General features: G+C 41.3%; 2 protein-coding genes across 7 annotated transcripts in view; one reads left to right on the top strand and one right to left on the bottom strand.

Annotated features, from left to right (window-relative positions):
* The first annotated feature begins 63 nt into the window (after window positions 1-63).
* fahd2a (fumarylacetoacetate hydrolase domain containing 2A) lies at window positions 64-10073 on the top strand. Of its 5 annotated transcripts, none has more exons than XM_058389532.1 (8): window positions 64-247; window positions 1474-1733; window positions 2522-2738; window positions 3340-3399; window positions 3832-3994; window positions 4076-4187; window positions 4304-4391; window positions 9397-10073. In XM_058389532.1, the coding sequence occupies exons 2-8, from the start codon at window positions 1474-1476 to the stop codon at window positions 9457-9459; spliced, it is 963 nt and encodes a 320-aa protein (XP_058245515.1). In that variant the 5' UTR covers window positions 64-247; the 3' UTR covers window positions 9460-10073. The 5 variants fall into 5 exon arrangements, with proteins under 5 accessions (XP_058245515.1, XP_058245518.1, XP_058245519.1 ...); XM_058389535.1 differs by having other exon boundaries at window positions 66-247; window positions 1535-1733; XM_058389536.1 differs by lacking the exon at window positions 64-247 and adding an exon at window positions 256-307 and having other exon boundaries at window positions 1535-1733.
* A 447-nt stretch (window positions 10074-10520) lies between these two features.
* gpat2 (glycerol-3-phosphate acyltransferase 2, mitochondrial) overlaps window positions 10521-13107 on the bottom strand; it is a 194186-nt gene continuing 191599 nt past the window's right edge. For both annotated transcript variants that reach the window (XM_058389527.1, XM_058389529.1), the window contains one exon: window positions 10521-10936. In XM_058389527.1, coding sequence (XP_058245510.1) covers window positions 10820-10936 — 117 coding nt within the window. In that variant the 3' untranslated portion in view covers window positions 10521-10819. The remainder of the gene's footprint in view (window positions 10937-13107) is intronic.

Genomic DNA, 13107 nt, shown 5'->3' with positions numbered 1-13107 from the left:
GGGATTTGTAGTTCGCAAAATTTTCCGTACGGCTGAGAAATCAATAAAACACGAAACGCAGGTTACGTTTATCTAGCCTCGACGGATGTAAAGGACCTTTTGATAATTATCCCGAGTGACTGACTAAATATAAATCGCTTGATCGCTTAAAGCACGTTGATTTTTTTATCGCTCGAACTACAAACGAGTAAACCCGGAAGTGAGCATTCAGCAGTTTTATTTCAGGCACGGGATACTACCCACAAAGGTGAGCGGCTTTACCGTGGACTTTACCGCCGTACAAAGGTCTTGAGTCATGTGAACACAGGTGTTGTAAATGGTCCAGAATCTTATCGTAGAGAAAACAAAAAACACATTTGTTTTAAATCTCTGTATTTGACGCAGAGTCGCTGGATCTCGCTGCTAGCATTGAGTCAGGTAGGGCACGAGCTAATATATAAGAGAGAGAAGACTAAAAGGTGTTTTTGATGTTATAGGACCATCATCAACGACACAGTGGTGTTTTTAGTGGTGTTATAGGACAATAATCAACGACAGAATGGCGTGATGAAGCAGATTCACAAACAGCACCTTCACGTTGATTATTTTCCAATATCAGCACGTGCCAAAACTTATTCCTCTCATCTAATTACACTGGAATTGATTAATCACGTTTTTCTTAATGTGTCTATATGATGATTTAATGGTGTGGACCATCCACAAGTTATTTCCTGTTATTGCTCACATTATAGCAGCTATAAACAGCTTTTTCTCTCCTGAAGTCAACAAGACAAAAACAAAAAAACAAACAAATAAACAAACAAACAAATAAATTAACAAACCCTGCAGCCTGTCAGCGTCCTCTGTCCTGAATCCTTAATTTCCTTTAGCAAAAAAAAAAAAAACATTCAGCCACTTGTATGGAGACGACTCCTTTTAATATTAAATAAAAATCTCCTTACAAGAAAACTACACCATATTAGCGATCATGGGTTTTTCTGTGACCAATAAGACTTTATTATACATTTAAAAAAAAAAAAAAAAAAAAATGAAAGCAGCTATAGAAGTGATCATGTATTATAATTAAAATACTAGCAAATTAATAGAAGTGTTTCGGGATTGTATGGAATTAGGGAATAAATAAAATAAAAATATAAAATCATAATTTATAATAATAATAAATAAAAAATAATTCAAATTCTTTGAATATGCAAATTGAAAAGCGGGTGTCATTTGCATGCTGGAATATGATTGGCTCTTAGTGCTGTATTTTATGATGCAACACTACTGCCATGTCACGTGTTCAGAATTATATTGCATCCTGAATGTTAAGTTTGAACTCAAACTAACCGGATTTAATCTAAACTATTGTTTATACAGTTGCTAAGAATCTTAAATCTTTCTCCCAGACTTTTTTTTCTGAACTTGATGTCCTCTCTTTCGTTTCTCTTCCTCTCTGTTCCTTCACCCGTGTGTGTGTGTGTGTGTGTGTAGATGAGGGTGGTGTGGGGCTCGTGGCTCAGTTTGAAGAGATTCAGTCATGTGTTTTCTGTAGGTTCAGGCACACGCACTCTCACCTCAGCCAGCATGCGCCTGGTCCAGTTCTGCAGACGGGGAGCGGAGGGAAGCGTGAGGGTCGGCGTGGAGAGAGAGAACGGCGGTGTCGTCGACCTGAAGGCTTTCGATAAGTCTGTACCATCCACCATGAGGGAATTCTTGGAACTGGGAGACAAAGGCATGGAGTGTGCTCAGAGGTGGGGGAGACCACATGGAATCACTTAATCATCATCCTTCAGCTAATGATTTTATCCAAATTCAGTGTAGGCTAGATGTAAACAGTCATTTTATTTGAACCATGAACTGTTAAAATGTACCTGCAGGAATCAATATCAGTTGGCAAACAGAAGGTTCTTGGTGCTGGTGGAAATCAGGCTTTTAGAACACTGATCGTGTCTCAAATCACTCAACCAGCCACTAGGGGGAGCTCTTTGCTCACAGAAGCGTAGTTATTCTGTAAAACAGCTTTTTGCTGAGTGAAAACTTCGACTTTTAAAAAGCTTATACAGCATTAGTGTCCGATTTCTTCTGAAATTCCATTATAAGGGTTTATATTGAGGGTTCGGCTTTTGACTGTCAACTAATTAAAGATTTAAACCATCAACCGAATGACTAAGAACACGATTTACAACATTGTCCTGTCATCTAAAGATCAATATTATTTGTTAAAATTTAACTCCAGTAATCAATATCAGTTGGCCAGCGAGACGTTCTTGGTGTAAAATGTGCTTTTAAAACACTGATCATGTCTGAAAAACACACTGAGCTGCAAGATTTCTAGTAAAGTCACATTATAAGAGTTTTTTTTAATATTTATATTGATGATTCGGCTTTCGACAAAATTAAAGTCCTGAGTCATTAATCCTGTTAGGGTCCTTCATGCTTGACCACATCATGAGACACGATCTGATTTTTTTAATCAGCTTTAGATCCGTATCGGTCAACAGCGATGTTCGACGTCAGTGTGTTCGAATCTCCGTTACAGAGCCGTGTCCAGCGGCGAGTGTGTTCTCCCTCGCTCCGATATCCAGCTCCTGGCTCCGGTCACCGGTCCAGACAAGGTGGTGTGTGTGGGTATGAACTACAGAGACCATTGTCTGGAGCAGAACGCCCCGATCCCCACCGAGCCCATCATCTTCAGCAAGTTCCCCTCTGCCATCACAGGTCCCTACGACGACATCCAGCTTCCAAGCAAGAGCCAGGTCACAACCAGCACTTCATCTACAGTTCGGACAAACCACCATCTAAAAGTTTACATGAGTTAGTTAATGTGTGGGACAAATCTAACAGAAATAATTTATCCAGCAGTGTAGTTTACACTATTATCAGCATGTAAACTGTCTAAATCGTAACACACACTTCAAGATACATCATCTGGCTTAGTGACATTGGGTCTAGGTTAAAAATAACTTATTACAGTGGTGTGTGAATACACACACACACACACACACACACACACCACCAGATTTACAAACAGTTTGTAAAATCAGCTTATTCTCTGGTGCATGCTGATACCGGTTAAATTATCAAGTGATATCACTGATATCAGAGCTGATTTACATTAAGTGATGCCCACAAAACCCCATAAAAGGAAATGCTCACAGAGCTGAAAACAATAAAATGAAGACTAAACAGTGAGAGAGCGTTATCTTAATGCTTGGTTGTGTGTGTTTGTGTAAGTGCAAAATCTTGCAGTAATGCAGCTCAGCCACTGAAGCGTGTCAGCTAACAGACACACATAATTATAGAGAAAAAGCCACTGGAGATTTTTTTTTAACTGTACTTGTTTTTCCTCTTTTCCAGGAAGTGGACTGGGAGGTGGAGCTTGCCTTTGTGATTGGAAAAAAAGGAAAGCACATAAAGGCGAGTCAAAGGAAATAGAAATTCTGCTTGATTATTGATTATAGAAATGAATGTACAGTATAAGAAACATAAGATGTGACAGATGTTTCTGGCTTATAGTTTCATTGGTCCATTGATTTATACACTCACACAATTTATCTATCCATTTTAAAAAATCTAACTTTAAAATGTTTCCTATGAATCTGTAAAAGTTAGAGTGAGTGATGCTGTGTCCTAAACCACATCAGCAAATCTGTAGAACTGATGAATTTTGTGTGAAATATAATTGAATTTTTCTTCTGTTTCTAGCAACATTTCTGTTTGTAGTCTCAAAGCGCCGGTGTAACAACAAACCTCAGACATTAATCTTATCTCTACTCTGTTTGCTGTGAAGACCAAATCATACCAAACTGAAAAATTAGTTCCTGTTCCTCTCGCGTCTGTCGTCGTCAGGAGGCGGACGCTCTCGGTCACGTCGCCGGCTTCACCGTCGCCAACGACGTCAGTGCTCGTGACTGGCAGATGAAGAAGAATGGCAGGCAGTGGCTTCTGGGAAAAACGTTCGACACGTTCTGTCCGCTAGGACCTGCCCTCGTTACCACGGCAGCGCTGAAGGGTAGGTGCGGTCCGGTGAGGAAATCTGGGCGTGAAAGTTTGCGAAAGGTCACTCAGCTGCGATGCTCTGTTTTTAACACAGACAATCCCCACAATCTGGGGATCCACTGCCTGGTTAACGGAGACGTCGTTCAGGAGAGCAACACCGATCAGCTGATCTTTAAGACGGAGAAGCTGATAGCGTGGGTCTCCCAGTAAGTATCTAGTGTTGACCATTAAACTGTGAGCAGTTCACATCAGCGAGCACTGAGACATGGTCAGTGCCTCTTTAATGTCTTCTGTTCGTCTGTTTCTTCGTCTTCCGACGCAGGTTCGTGACGCTGTACCCGGGCGACGTGTTTCTAACAGGCACACCTCCAGGAGTGGGTGTGTTCAGAAAGCCGCCCGTCTTCCTAAAGGTGAGTTGGTCCTCCAATCCTCTGAAAAACCAATCATCATCAAAACCTATGACTGCAGAGAACCCGTCTCTCTTTTAATCCCCGAGTAAACAGCCGGATTCCTCCGAAACGTTAAGACCTCGGTGCCGACGGTGATGACTGCTTTAGTAAGTCGTTTGTCACGTCTGACGTTTGATGACGTTCCAAACGGCGCGGAACAGAAGTGATTACACGAGTGAGTCAGAAAAGTCACAGCTCCGGCGCTGTCTCCCACCGAGGCAGGAACATCTTGCTTGCTTTCAGACGCTTGCTTTGAGATGCTGGAGAGAGGAAACGCACAAACTACAGAGAAACCAATGAGAAAGTCAGGAAACGTTTTGATTAGGCGCTATCTGAGGAGTGACTGTACGATGCTACGATTGAAAATGTGGTTTATATGTGGTTTATTTTAAGGATCGATACTCTGGTGTATACCCTGATCGTTTTTTCTAATGCATATGCAAATCACAAGCTTATTTGTGCAAATCATTTTTAATCAAAACAAGGTCTAGAAATCTGGATATACAGGAATAAACGTTAGTTAAACTTTAGAATTTACCCCCCTCCCATAAATAAATAAACAAATAAACACATACATACAAAATAAGTAACATTTCTTGTTAATTAGCTATTGACTTAAATAGAAATGCTCGATTGGATGCACCTGAATGCTTTGTACAGCCTCTAAAACATCAGACACCTGCTTCTGTGCTGTAATGTTTACCGTTAATATGCTAATTAGTAATTAATAACAGAAAGAAAAACAGATCCTACAAGTACAAGTCACAGAGTCTGCAAACTGGGGAAAAATTTATAATTTATTTATAATTCTGAAAATACTGCAGTCTTTTATTATGCATAACTGCCTTGATAAGTTAATTGATCACAATTATTGATCAGAGTTGTGTTAGTTTACTTGGTGAAAGTAATCAGTACTGTAATTACACAAACCCCATAATGTAGAGTTCATGCCAGTGAAAAGTACACGCTGCAGAGCCTCCAAATGGGGAACATTTGGTTTATACTATATTTTCTGGACTACTGTTAATCAGACATCCTGGAAATTACCATAATGCACGCCCACAGTATGTATGAACCCTTCTTACCAGTAAACTTAGCCCCTTTTCCAGTAAACTACTGTTCCAGACTGGACTACTGGGACATTTTTTATCATCATCAGTATAAACAAACGAATAATTTTCTGGCTGAGAGTCTGATATAAAATGATTCATGACTCTTTCAGTGTGAGACGTGTTTTTCCCTCTGTTGGATAACCTTACACAGAATTTGTATACTAGTTGGTGATAAATTTAAGATGCTTTTTAGATGAACAAACCTTTGGAGCATCTCAGAGAGCAGAAATGGGTTTGATATCAGCATTTACTTTGACGATAGAAACTCGCTTTATACCTAATTAGGGTCACGGGGATCTGCTGGAGTCTATCCCAGCACACATTGGGCAAAAGGCAGGGGTACACCCTGGACAGGTCACCAGTCCCTCACAGGGCCACACATATAGACAGACAACCACACACTCACTCCTATGGGCAATTTAGAATTACCAATCAACCTAATGTACATGTTTTTGGGCTGTGGGAGGAAACCGGAGTAAACCCACGGGGAGAACTTGCAAACTCCACACAGAAAGGCCCCTGCCTGTTCGAACCTGGGATCTGAACCCAACCTCATTCTTGCTATGAGGCAACAGTGCTGACCACTAAGCCACCATGCTATGATAGAAACATTTGTCGGGAAAATAAATAACCGATTTTGGATCTTTTCTATGCCCCTAGTAGGCTAGGGAAAAAACTTCTGAAACACTTAGAGTGCCGAGTATCTACTTTCATATGAGCTTCATAGCTGTGTTGTGTGACACGACAAAGACATTTCATTTTGAATATAGACATAACAAAAACTAAGCCTGCGCGTGCATTACAAGTAAATTGCCCCAGCGCTGATTAATTGAGAAAACAAAGTGAAGAGCCGAAAGGGCCGGAGCTAATCCGAACTCGATACGATCCCGGGAACAAGAGCGTAGCCGGATGGCGTCTGAAGCGTGATTGCCTCTCAGGTCTCTAACAGTAGATTGGTATGCAGCAGCGCAGCCTGATGGGAGAACATCAGCTTCTGTTCTGTCCCTCCACTGTGATTAAATTTAAACCTTCATCACGCTACTAATTTCCCCCAATTAGATCCTGTTAACATTGGCTGTCGTTCAGCACCGCGGAGACTTGGCACGCGCTCGCTCGAGTGGCAGGCAGCCACCACGTGGCAGGTTTCATTTGCGACGGATATTTTCTTGTCGTGAAACGACTTTGACATCAATCGCAAGTCATTAGGAAGGTAATTTATACAACAGTCGAGAGCAAATTATTTCCAGGGGCTCGAGAGTTACACTTTTTTGAGCACACGCGCTAAAAAAAAAATTTGTGTTCAATTAGCATGTTTTATTTCTACTCTTAAAGCTAGCACTTGAAAAGCCACAAGTGTTTATGGAAAATAGTATCTGGCAGAAGGGTAGAGGTGTCCAATGCAATATGGAGACATAATAAAAACAGGAGCTCTTTTATCTCTCAGAGAAAGATAGGAGTGACGTTTTAACTGCTTAATAACGACTTGGAAAAGGAAACGGTATAAAAATCTTCAGAGCGTGTGAGGGTTCTCTCTTAATATATTATTTGAAAGCCTTGTAACATCAGTAACAAGATTTTCTTCCTTCATGCCATGTCTGGATTTTGAGATATCTCAGATGTTTCAGCTCGGGGAAAGTTCATCTTTTTCTCCAGTGAGAGTAAAGCTGGATTTAGATGTGCAATGTTTAATATTATCACATATATGAGATCGCAAATATATATCCATAATGAAGCTGAGTGACATGTTTTTAACCTACTGAAGACCTCCAACATGACCCTCTTCCTCCACTGGCTTCCTGTAGGCTGATTGAATCAGATGTGAAGCTTGCCTACAAAGCCTAGAACTTCCCTCAAAGGCATTTGGTTTCTTCTTTATTTTTTGTTTTTGTGGAATTAGAAGTTTTTATTTTCCAGATTTTTCTGTGTCCTGGTTTGTTGTTCATTTAAATGTCTTTAAATAGAATTTTAAATGGAATGTCAGATGAAGATCCTGTAATGGTAGACCTGTGATCAAGGAGAATTACTGCGTTCTCACATACGTCAATCAGTGTAATCCATGATGTGATGTAATGCAGATTATTTTTTGTTCTTTGAGTTTTGCGTCACTCTTATTGGTCGCTGTTAGCCGAGGAGTATCGTATCAGTGCTCAGACTCAACATTCCTTCATTGGCCAGCAGTGCAAATGCAGCTAAGTGATTTGTTTTTAACCTTCCGAAGTCCTCCAACATGACCCTCGTCTAGAAGTTTCCTCAAAGCTCTTATCACTCCCCGCACTGCACCACACTCCCTCAGATCTTCCAGTGCTGCTCGACTGCTCCCACCATCTCTCAGGGTATAACGAAGACACACATCAAGACTCTTCTCTGTTCTGGCAGCAAGGAGGTGGAACCAACTTCTTCTAGACGCCCGAACAGCTGAGACACTGTCAGTCTTCCAGCGGCATGTAAAAACCTACATCTTCCTGAAATACTTAACCTAAAAAAAAAACACAACACTACTGTGTGCTCTTCTTGCTGTAGTTTTTACTCAAGAGTTTTCAGCCTGATGGCCGTAGAAATTTCTGAAGCACTTCTGTAAGTGGCTGTGGATGACAGCGTCTGACAAATGCTGTAAATGGAAACGTCTGCATCAGCTGTAAATTTAGCGGAGGGAACAGCGTGGAGAGTTTTTTTCCGTCTTGCCAGTCTGTGAGCTCAAGTACACCGATCAGACATAACATTATGACCACCTTCCTAATATTGTGTTGGTCCTCCTTTTGCTGCCAAAACAACCCTGACCTGTCGAGGTACGGACTCCACTAGATCCCTGAAGCTGTGCTGTGATATCTGGCACCAAGATGTTAGCAGCAGATCCTTTAAGTCATCTTACATAGGATACATAAGGATACTCTTGATAGATACTGACCACTGTAGACCAGGAACACCACACAAGAGCTGCAGTTTTGGAGATGCTCTGATCCAGTGGTCTAGCCATCACAATTTGGCCCCTTGTCAATCTCTCTCAAATCCTTACGCTTGTCCATTTTTCCTGCTTCTAACAAACTTTGAGGACAAAATGTTGACTTGCTGTCTAATATATCCCACCCACTAACAGGTGCCATGATGAGATGATCAATCTTATTCACTTCATCTCTCAGTGCTTATTGGTGAATGTGGAAGAAGATGGACAGCACTGACTTCGTTTCACAAAATTTAAAAAGAGCCCTGTCCTAGCTGGTGGGTGAGACCAAATGAAAGAGAAAATGTGTGTGTTGGGGGGGACCCTGTCTGTAGTATAGTCTTCGTGAGGGAGCAGGGATCTCTTCACAAACTTTTAATATTGACGTCATGCTGTGTAGTTTTTAATAGCTCTGATCACTAAAATTTGAAAAGCAAATAATGTCCAGGCATGTAAAAGTAAATAACAATAACAAATATGTGAAATGAGTAAATTCTAATAAAATAGAGTGCTGATTATTTCAGTAACTGCCTAATGAATCAGTTTTAACTATGATTACATCACCAACTAGAAGGGATACCATCTAAGGGAGTTCTTCCTTGCCACAGTCGCCTCAGGCTTGCTCACTAGGGATGATTTTGTCAAACATCTAGGACTGTTTTCTGTTTATGTTCTGTAAAGCTGCTTTAAGACAATGTTCATTGTTAAAAGCGCTATACAAATAAAATTGAATTGAATATCCACCCAATAACCCCGCCCCCAATCACCCCATTATATCTGGTGCTTTACTCCGTAAACTTAATGATGAAGAGTAGTATTGCTTTGTTGTAAAAGTTCTGGATGTGGTTCATAATCACCATTATGAACAAATCATGCATCATATCTTTTCATTTCTGTGTTTCTGGGTGTGTTGCAGAAAGGAGACGTGGTGGAGTGTCAGATCGACGAGATCGGGTCCATCCGAAACACCGTGGTGTGACTCCAGTGTGATCTGGGATGAGGAAAACAAAATGACTTATTCACGTTTTTACTGATGTGTCTGAAATCCTGATCTGAGGCACGTGCACTTGAAATGGCCAGGAGATGGCGCTCTGCTGATTATGGTTCAGAAGAAACGCTATGGTATTAATGGGTTTTATTTTGTTTTTCCAATCAAGGCATTTGATTTCTGCTTGTGGAATTATACAGATTTTTATTTTCCATATTTTTCCATGGTCCTGGTTTGTTGATCATTTAAAAAAAAATGTAGAGCTTTTATTTTCTGGATTTAACCTGCATTTTGTACAGTGCCTTTAAATTCAGCTTCCTGTAAAACTGAACATAAGAACCTTTTCATATCTGGGGAAACTATTAAAACACTCGGCATCGAGTAACTAATTTCGGAGCGCTGACCGAGCTCGCAGTATTTCATTAGGAACGCAGGAAAACGCTCGGGAACTGCTCCGACGGTGCATCGATCCGAGTTGACGAACTAAGGGAAGCGTAAACGTGCCGAGCGGGTGATCTATCGTGATTGTGAAACTGCAGCACTGTCTGCATTTCAGGCTGAATTTCCTTCTTAAAAAAAATAATAAAGTGCAGCACTTTGCCTTCTTGCTCTCCCCCCGTCTGTTTTAGTATTCACCTCATTTCTTCTCTTTTCTCTCTGTTCATCTGCAAATCTCTCTCACCATTAACGGAGGACCTTGTGCTGTTCAGCCGTGTGTGTGTCTCTGGAGATCTTACTCAGCACCTGGTGCACTACAGCAATCAGCCTGTCTGTCAGCATCTCCCTCACCAGGCTGCGTCTGAAAGGAGCCGGCTTATGTATAAGAGGGAAAAAAAGGGGGGGGGGTTATGGGAATTGCTGGGGTGTCTGGAGAGGGCTGGGGGCATGAGCGGGCGCTGATCAGGAGCTGGTCAGTGTTTTTATGAGCTCGTTATCATCATCATCATCGAGTCAAAGAGTGAGATCCAGGGAAGCTGAACGAAATTCTCTATTTAATTCTCCAACAATTTTCAAACAAAAATGAGAGAACTAACAAACATCAATCACTTATTCATTAAACTCAAAACATATCAATCATATCAATATCCTGCTCTCTCCTATTGGTTCAAACTCATTTTTTTAAACAAAGTCTGACCACCCTTTAACACAAAATGTAGCACTAGAACTAAATCCGTATAAACTGAATTGTACATTAGTCTCACAACTCACACAACAAACAAGTGTTTTTTTTTTGTTTTTTTTACAGTCTCGGGTTCAAGTCTACATTCTTTGCTCCGTGTTATTTACCTGATATTTTTTGTTTCGTTTTAAACTAAACCCTAAAGCGGTGCCGAGACGCTCTTGTCCTCGCTCAGCCGTAGAGGAACTGCGAGACGAACTGGAACAGCTTGTGTTTGTTCTCAGCCTGGAGGAAAATCGGACTGATCTCCAGATACACCGCCTCGCTCAGCCGGTCCTCCATCAGCACCTGGAACAAGAGAGAAACCAACAACTCTTCTTTTGACTTTAATGACGGGGTTTTTGAGCAAGGCGGCGCTGGAGAGATCCTCAGCAGAGATGTTCGCAGGATGACCGTGTTTACAGCATAAATAAAATCCTGTTTGAACTTTAAAGTGTTGGGGCTGTGTAAGAAAGGTTCCTCGGCTCTGATCCTGTCTCTGTGTGATCGAAACCCGACAACATCCCTACAGTGAAGCATGGTGGTGATAGCGCGAGGGGGTGGGGTGGGGGGGCAAAAACAGTGTGTGTGTGAGAGGCACTGCATGTCATATAACAAAAGAAACGAGGAACACACACTACAGAACACTCAGTCATCAGTATACAGAAATTTAGTGTAGATTTTTTCCGCACTGCGTGGGGGAACGGACCGGTTCTGGACGAGGCTCCGAGCCAAACTGGGATCACGAAACTGCAGCTTTTTTTTTGCATCAGACTTCGTTTGAACTGATAAAATGTTTTGTCTGCTCGTGGGTTGGAAGCATGAGATATTTATACTGTTAGATATTTATATAAACCTTGCATAGATGTCCTACAGATATACACTTTCAATTTTAAAAGATATATGTTGCATTTCTCTCACAGTAAAAAAAAAACAGATCCACACACTGTCTGGAATATTCTGTTGGTTATGGTTAATCTGTAGTTACTCTGCTAGGGGCAAGATCCAGTATAAATGACGCAGGGAGCAGCTGGTCATTCAAAAGCGGAAGGAAGTGACTGAGCGTCTGAGTCTGAGTGTCTAGCGTTGAAGAAGGTCAATGTTTTCAGCGTTTCAGCAAAACAGAAGGTCAGAGATGATTGGCAGGATAATTGTGAGCAAGATAACTGTGAATAAAATCAAGGAAAACAATCAATATACAGCAGTAATAAGTGCTTCAGGAATCAATAAGGACCAGATACAACTAGAGCATTTACAACAGGATCGATGAGAAGAGGAAGAGAGGCAGAGGATTGAAGCAGAAACCTTCAAGAAATCTGCAGAAGAACAGAAGCCTTCATGTGACAAAATGAAGAGCTTCTGTCTTCTGGAGATCATCAGAAGAATCCAACTTTAACTTTGGATGTGATGGAGTTTGGAGAAAACCAGGAGAAGAATTCCAACCAAACTGCACTGAGGTGGAAAAGTCAGTATCTGGAGCTGTTCTGAGTTTGATGGCATCATGATGACTTTTTTTTTTTTTTTTTTAACAAGTAAATCGGTTAATCAGAGAAGAATTGATTCACAGAAGTAAGATTTTTTTCAGCTGGAGAATTCTCCCAAGCTTCCAAAGCTGATCAAATGAAACTCCTCAACCCCATAGAACTTTAGTGGTGAGGGAATGAGGAAACTGTCGATGCTCCTGTGTGGAAGAACTGAAGGTTTTGTTGGTTGAAACTCGGAGGAAATGTTCTGTGACAGGAAGACGACGTTCTCAAGAAGTTCTGCGAAACAAAGACTGGTAAACTAAACACTACAACACTGTCAGATTCTATGAAGCTGAAGTGCAGAAATCATTATTTTGCTGTTTTTTAGACAGGGTATCAAACTTTTGGCCATACAGTGTGTGTGTGTGTGTGTGTGTGTGTGTGTGTGTGAGAGAGAGAGAGAGAGCAAAGCAGAGACAGATTACAGAAAGACAGATAGAGAGAGAGAAGCAGAGATAGACAGACAGACAGAGAGAGAGAGAGAAGCAGAGACATAACAGATAGAGAGAGAGAGAAGCAGAGACAGATAACAGATACAGAGAGCGAAGCAGAGACAGATAACAGATAGAGAGAGAGAGAGAGAGAGAGAGAGAGAGAGAGAGAAGCAGAGACAGATAACAGATAGAGAGAGAGAGAGAGAGAGAGAAGCAGAGACAGGTAACAGATAGAGAGAGAGAGAGAAGCAGAGACAGATAACAGATAGAGAGAGAGAGAGAGAGAGAGAGAGAAGCAGAGACAGATAACAGATAGAGAGAGAGAGAGAGAGAGAGAGAGAGAGAGAAGCAGAGACAGATAACAGATAGAGAGAGAGAGAGAAGCAGAGACAGATAACAGATAGAGAGAGAGAGAGAGAGAGAAGCAGAGACATAACAGATAGAGAGAGAGAGAAGCAGAGACAGATAACAGATAGAGAGAGAAGCAGAGACAGGTAACAGATAGAGAGAGAGAGAGAGA

The sequence above is a fragment of the Hemibagrus wyckioides genome, linkage group LG05, assembly GCF_019097595.1.
Source record: "Hemibagrus wyckioides isolate EC202008001 linkage group LG05, SWU_Hwy_1.0, whole genome shotgun sequence".
NCBI lineage: Eukaryota > Metazoa > Chordata > Actinopteri > Siluriformes > Bagridae > Hemibagrus > Hemibagrus wyckioides.
The sequence above is the reverse complement of the archived record's forward strand: the minus strand, read 5'-3'. Positions and strand labels throughout refer to the sequence as shown.

Coding starts and splice junctions, on each gene's coding strand:
- fahd2a (XM_058389532.1), top strand. CDS start 1,474: ATGAGGGTGGTGTGGGGCTCGTGGCTCAGTTTGAAGAGATTCAGTCAT. Junction 2,739..3,339: donor AGCTTCCAAGCAAGAGCCAG/GTCACAACCAGC, acceptor CCTCTTTTCCAG/GAAGTGGACTGGGAGGTGGA. Junction 4,188..4,303: donor CTGATAGCGTGGGTCTCCCA/GTAAGTATCTAG, acceptor CTTCCGACGCAG/GTTCGTGACGCTGTACCCGG.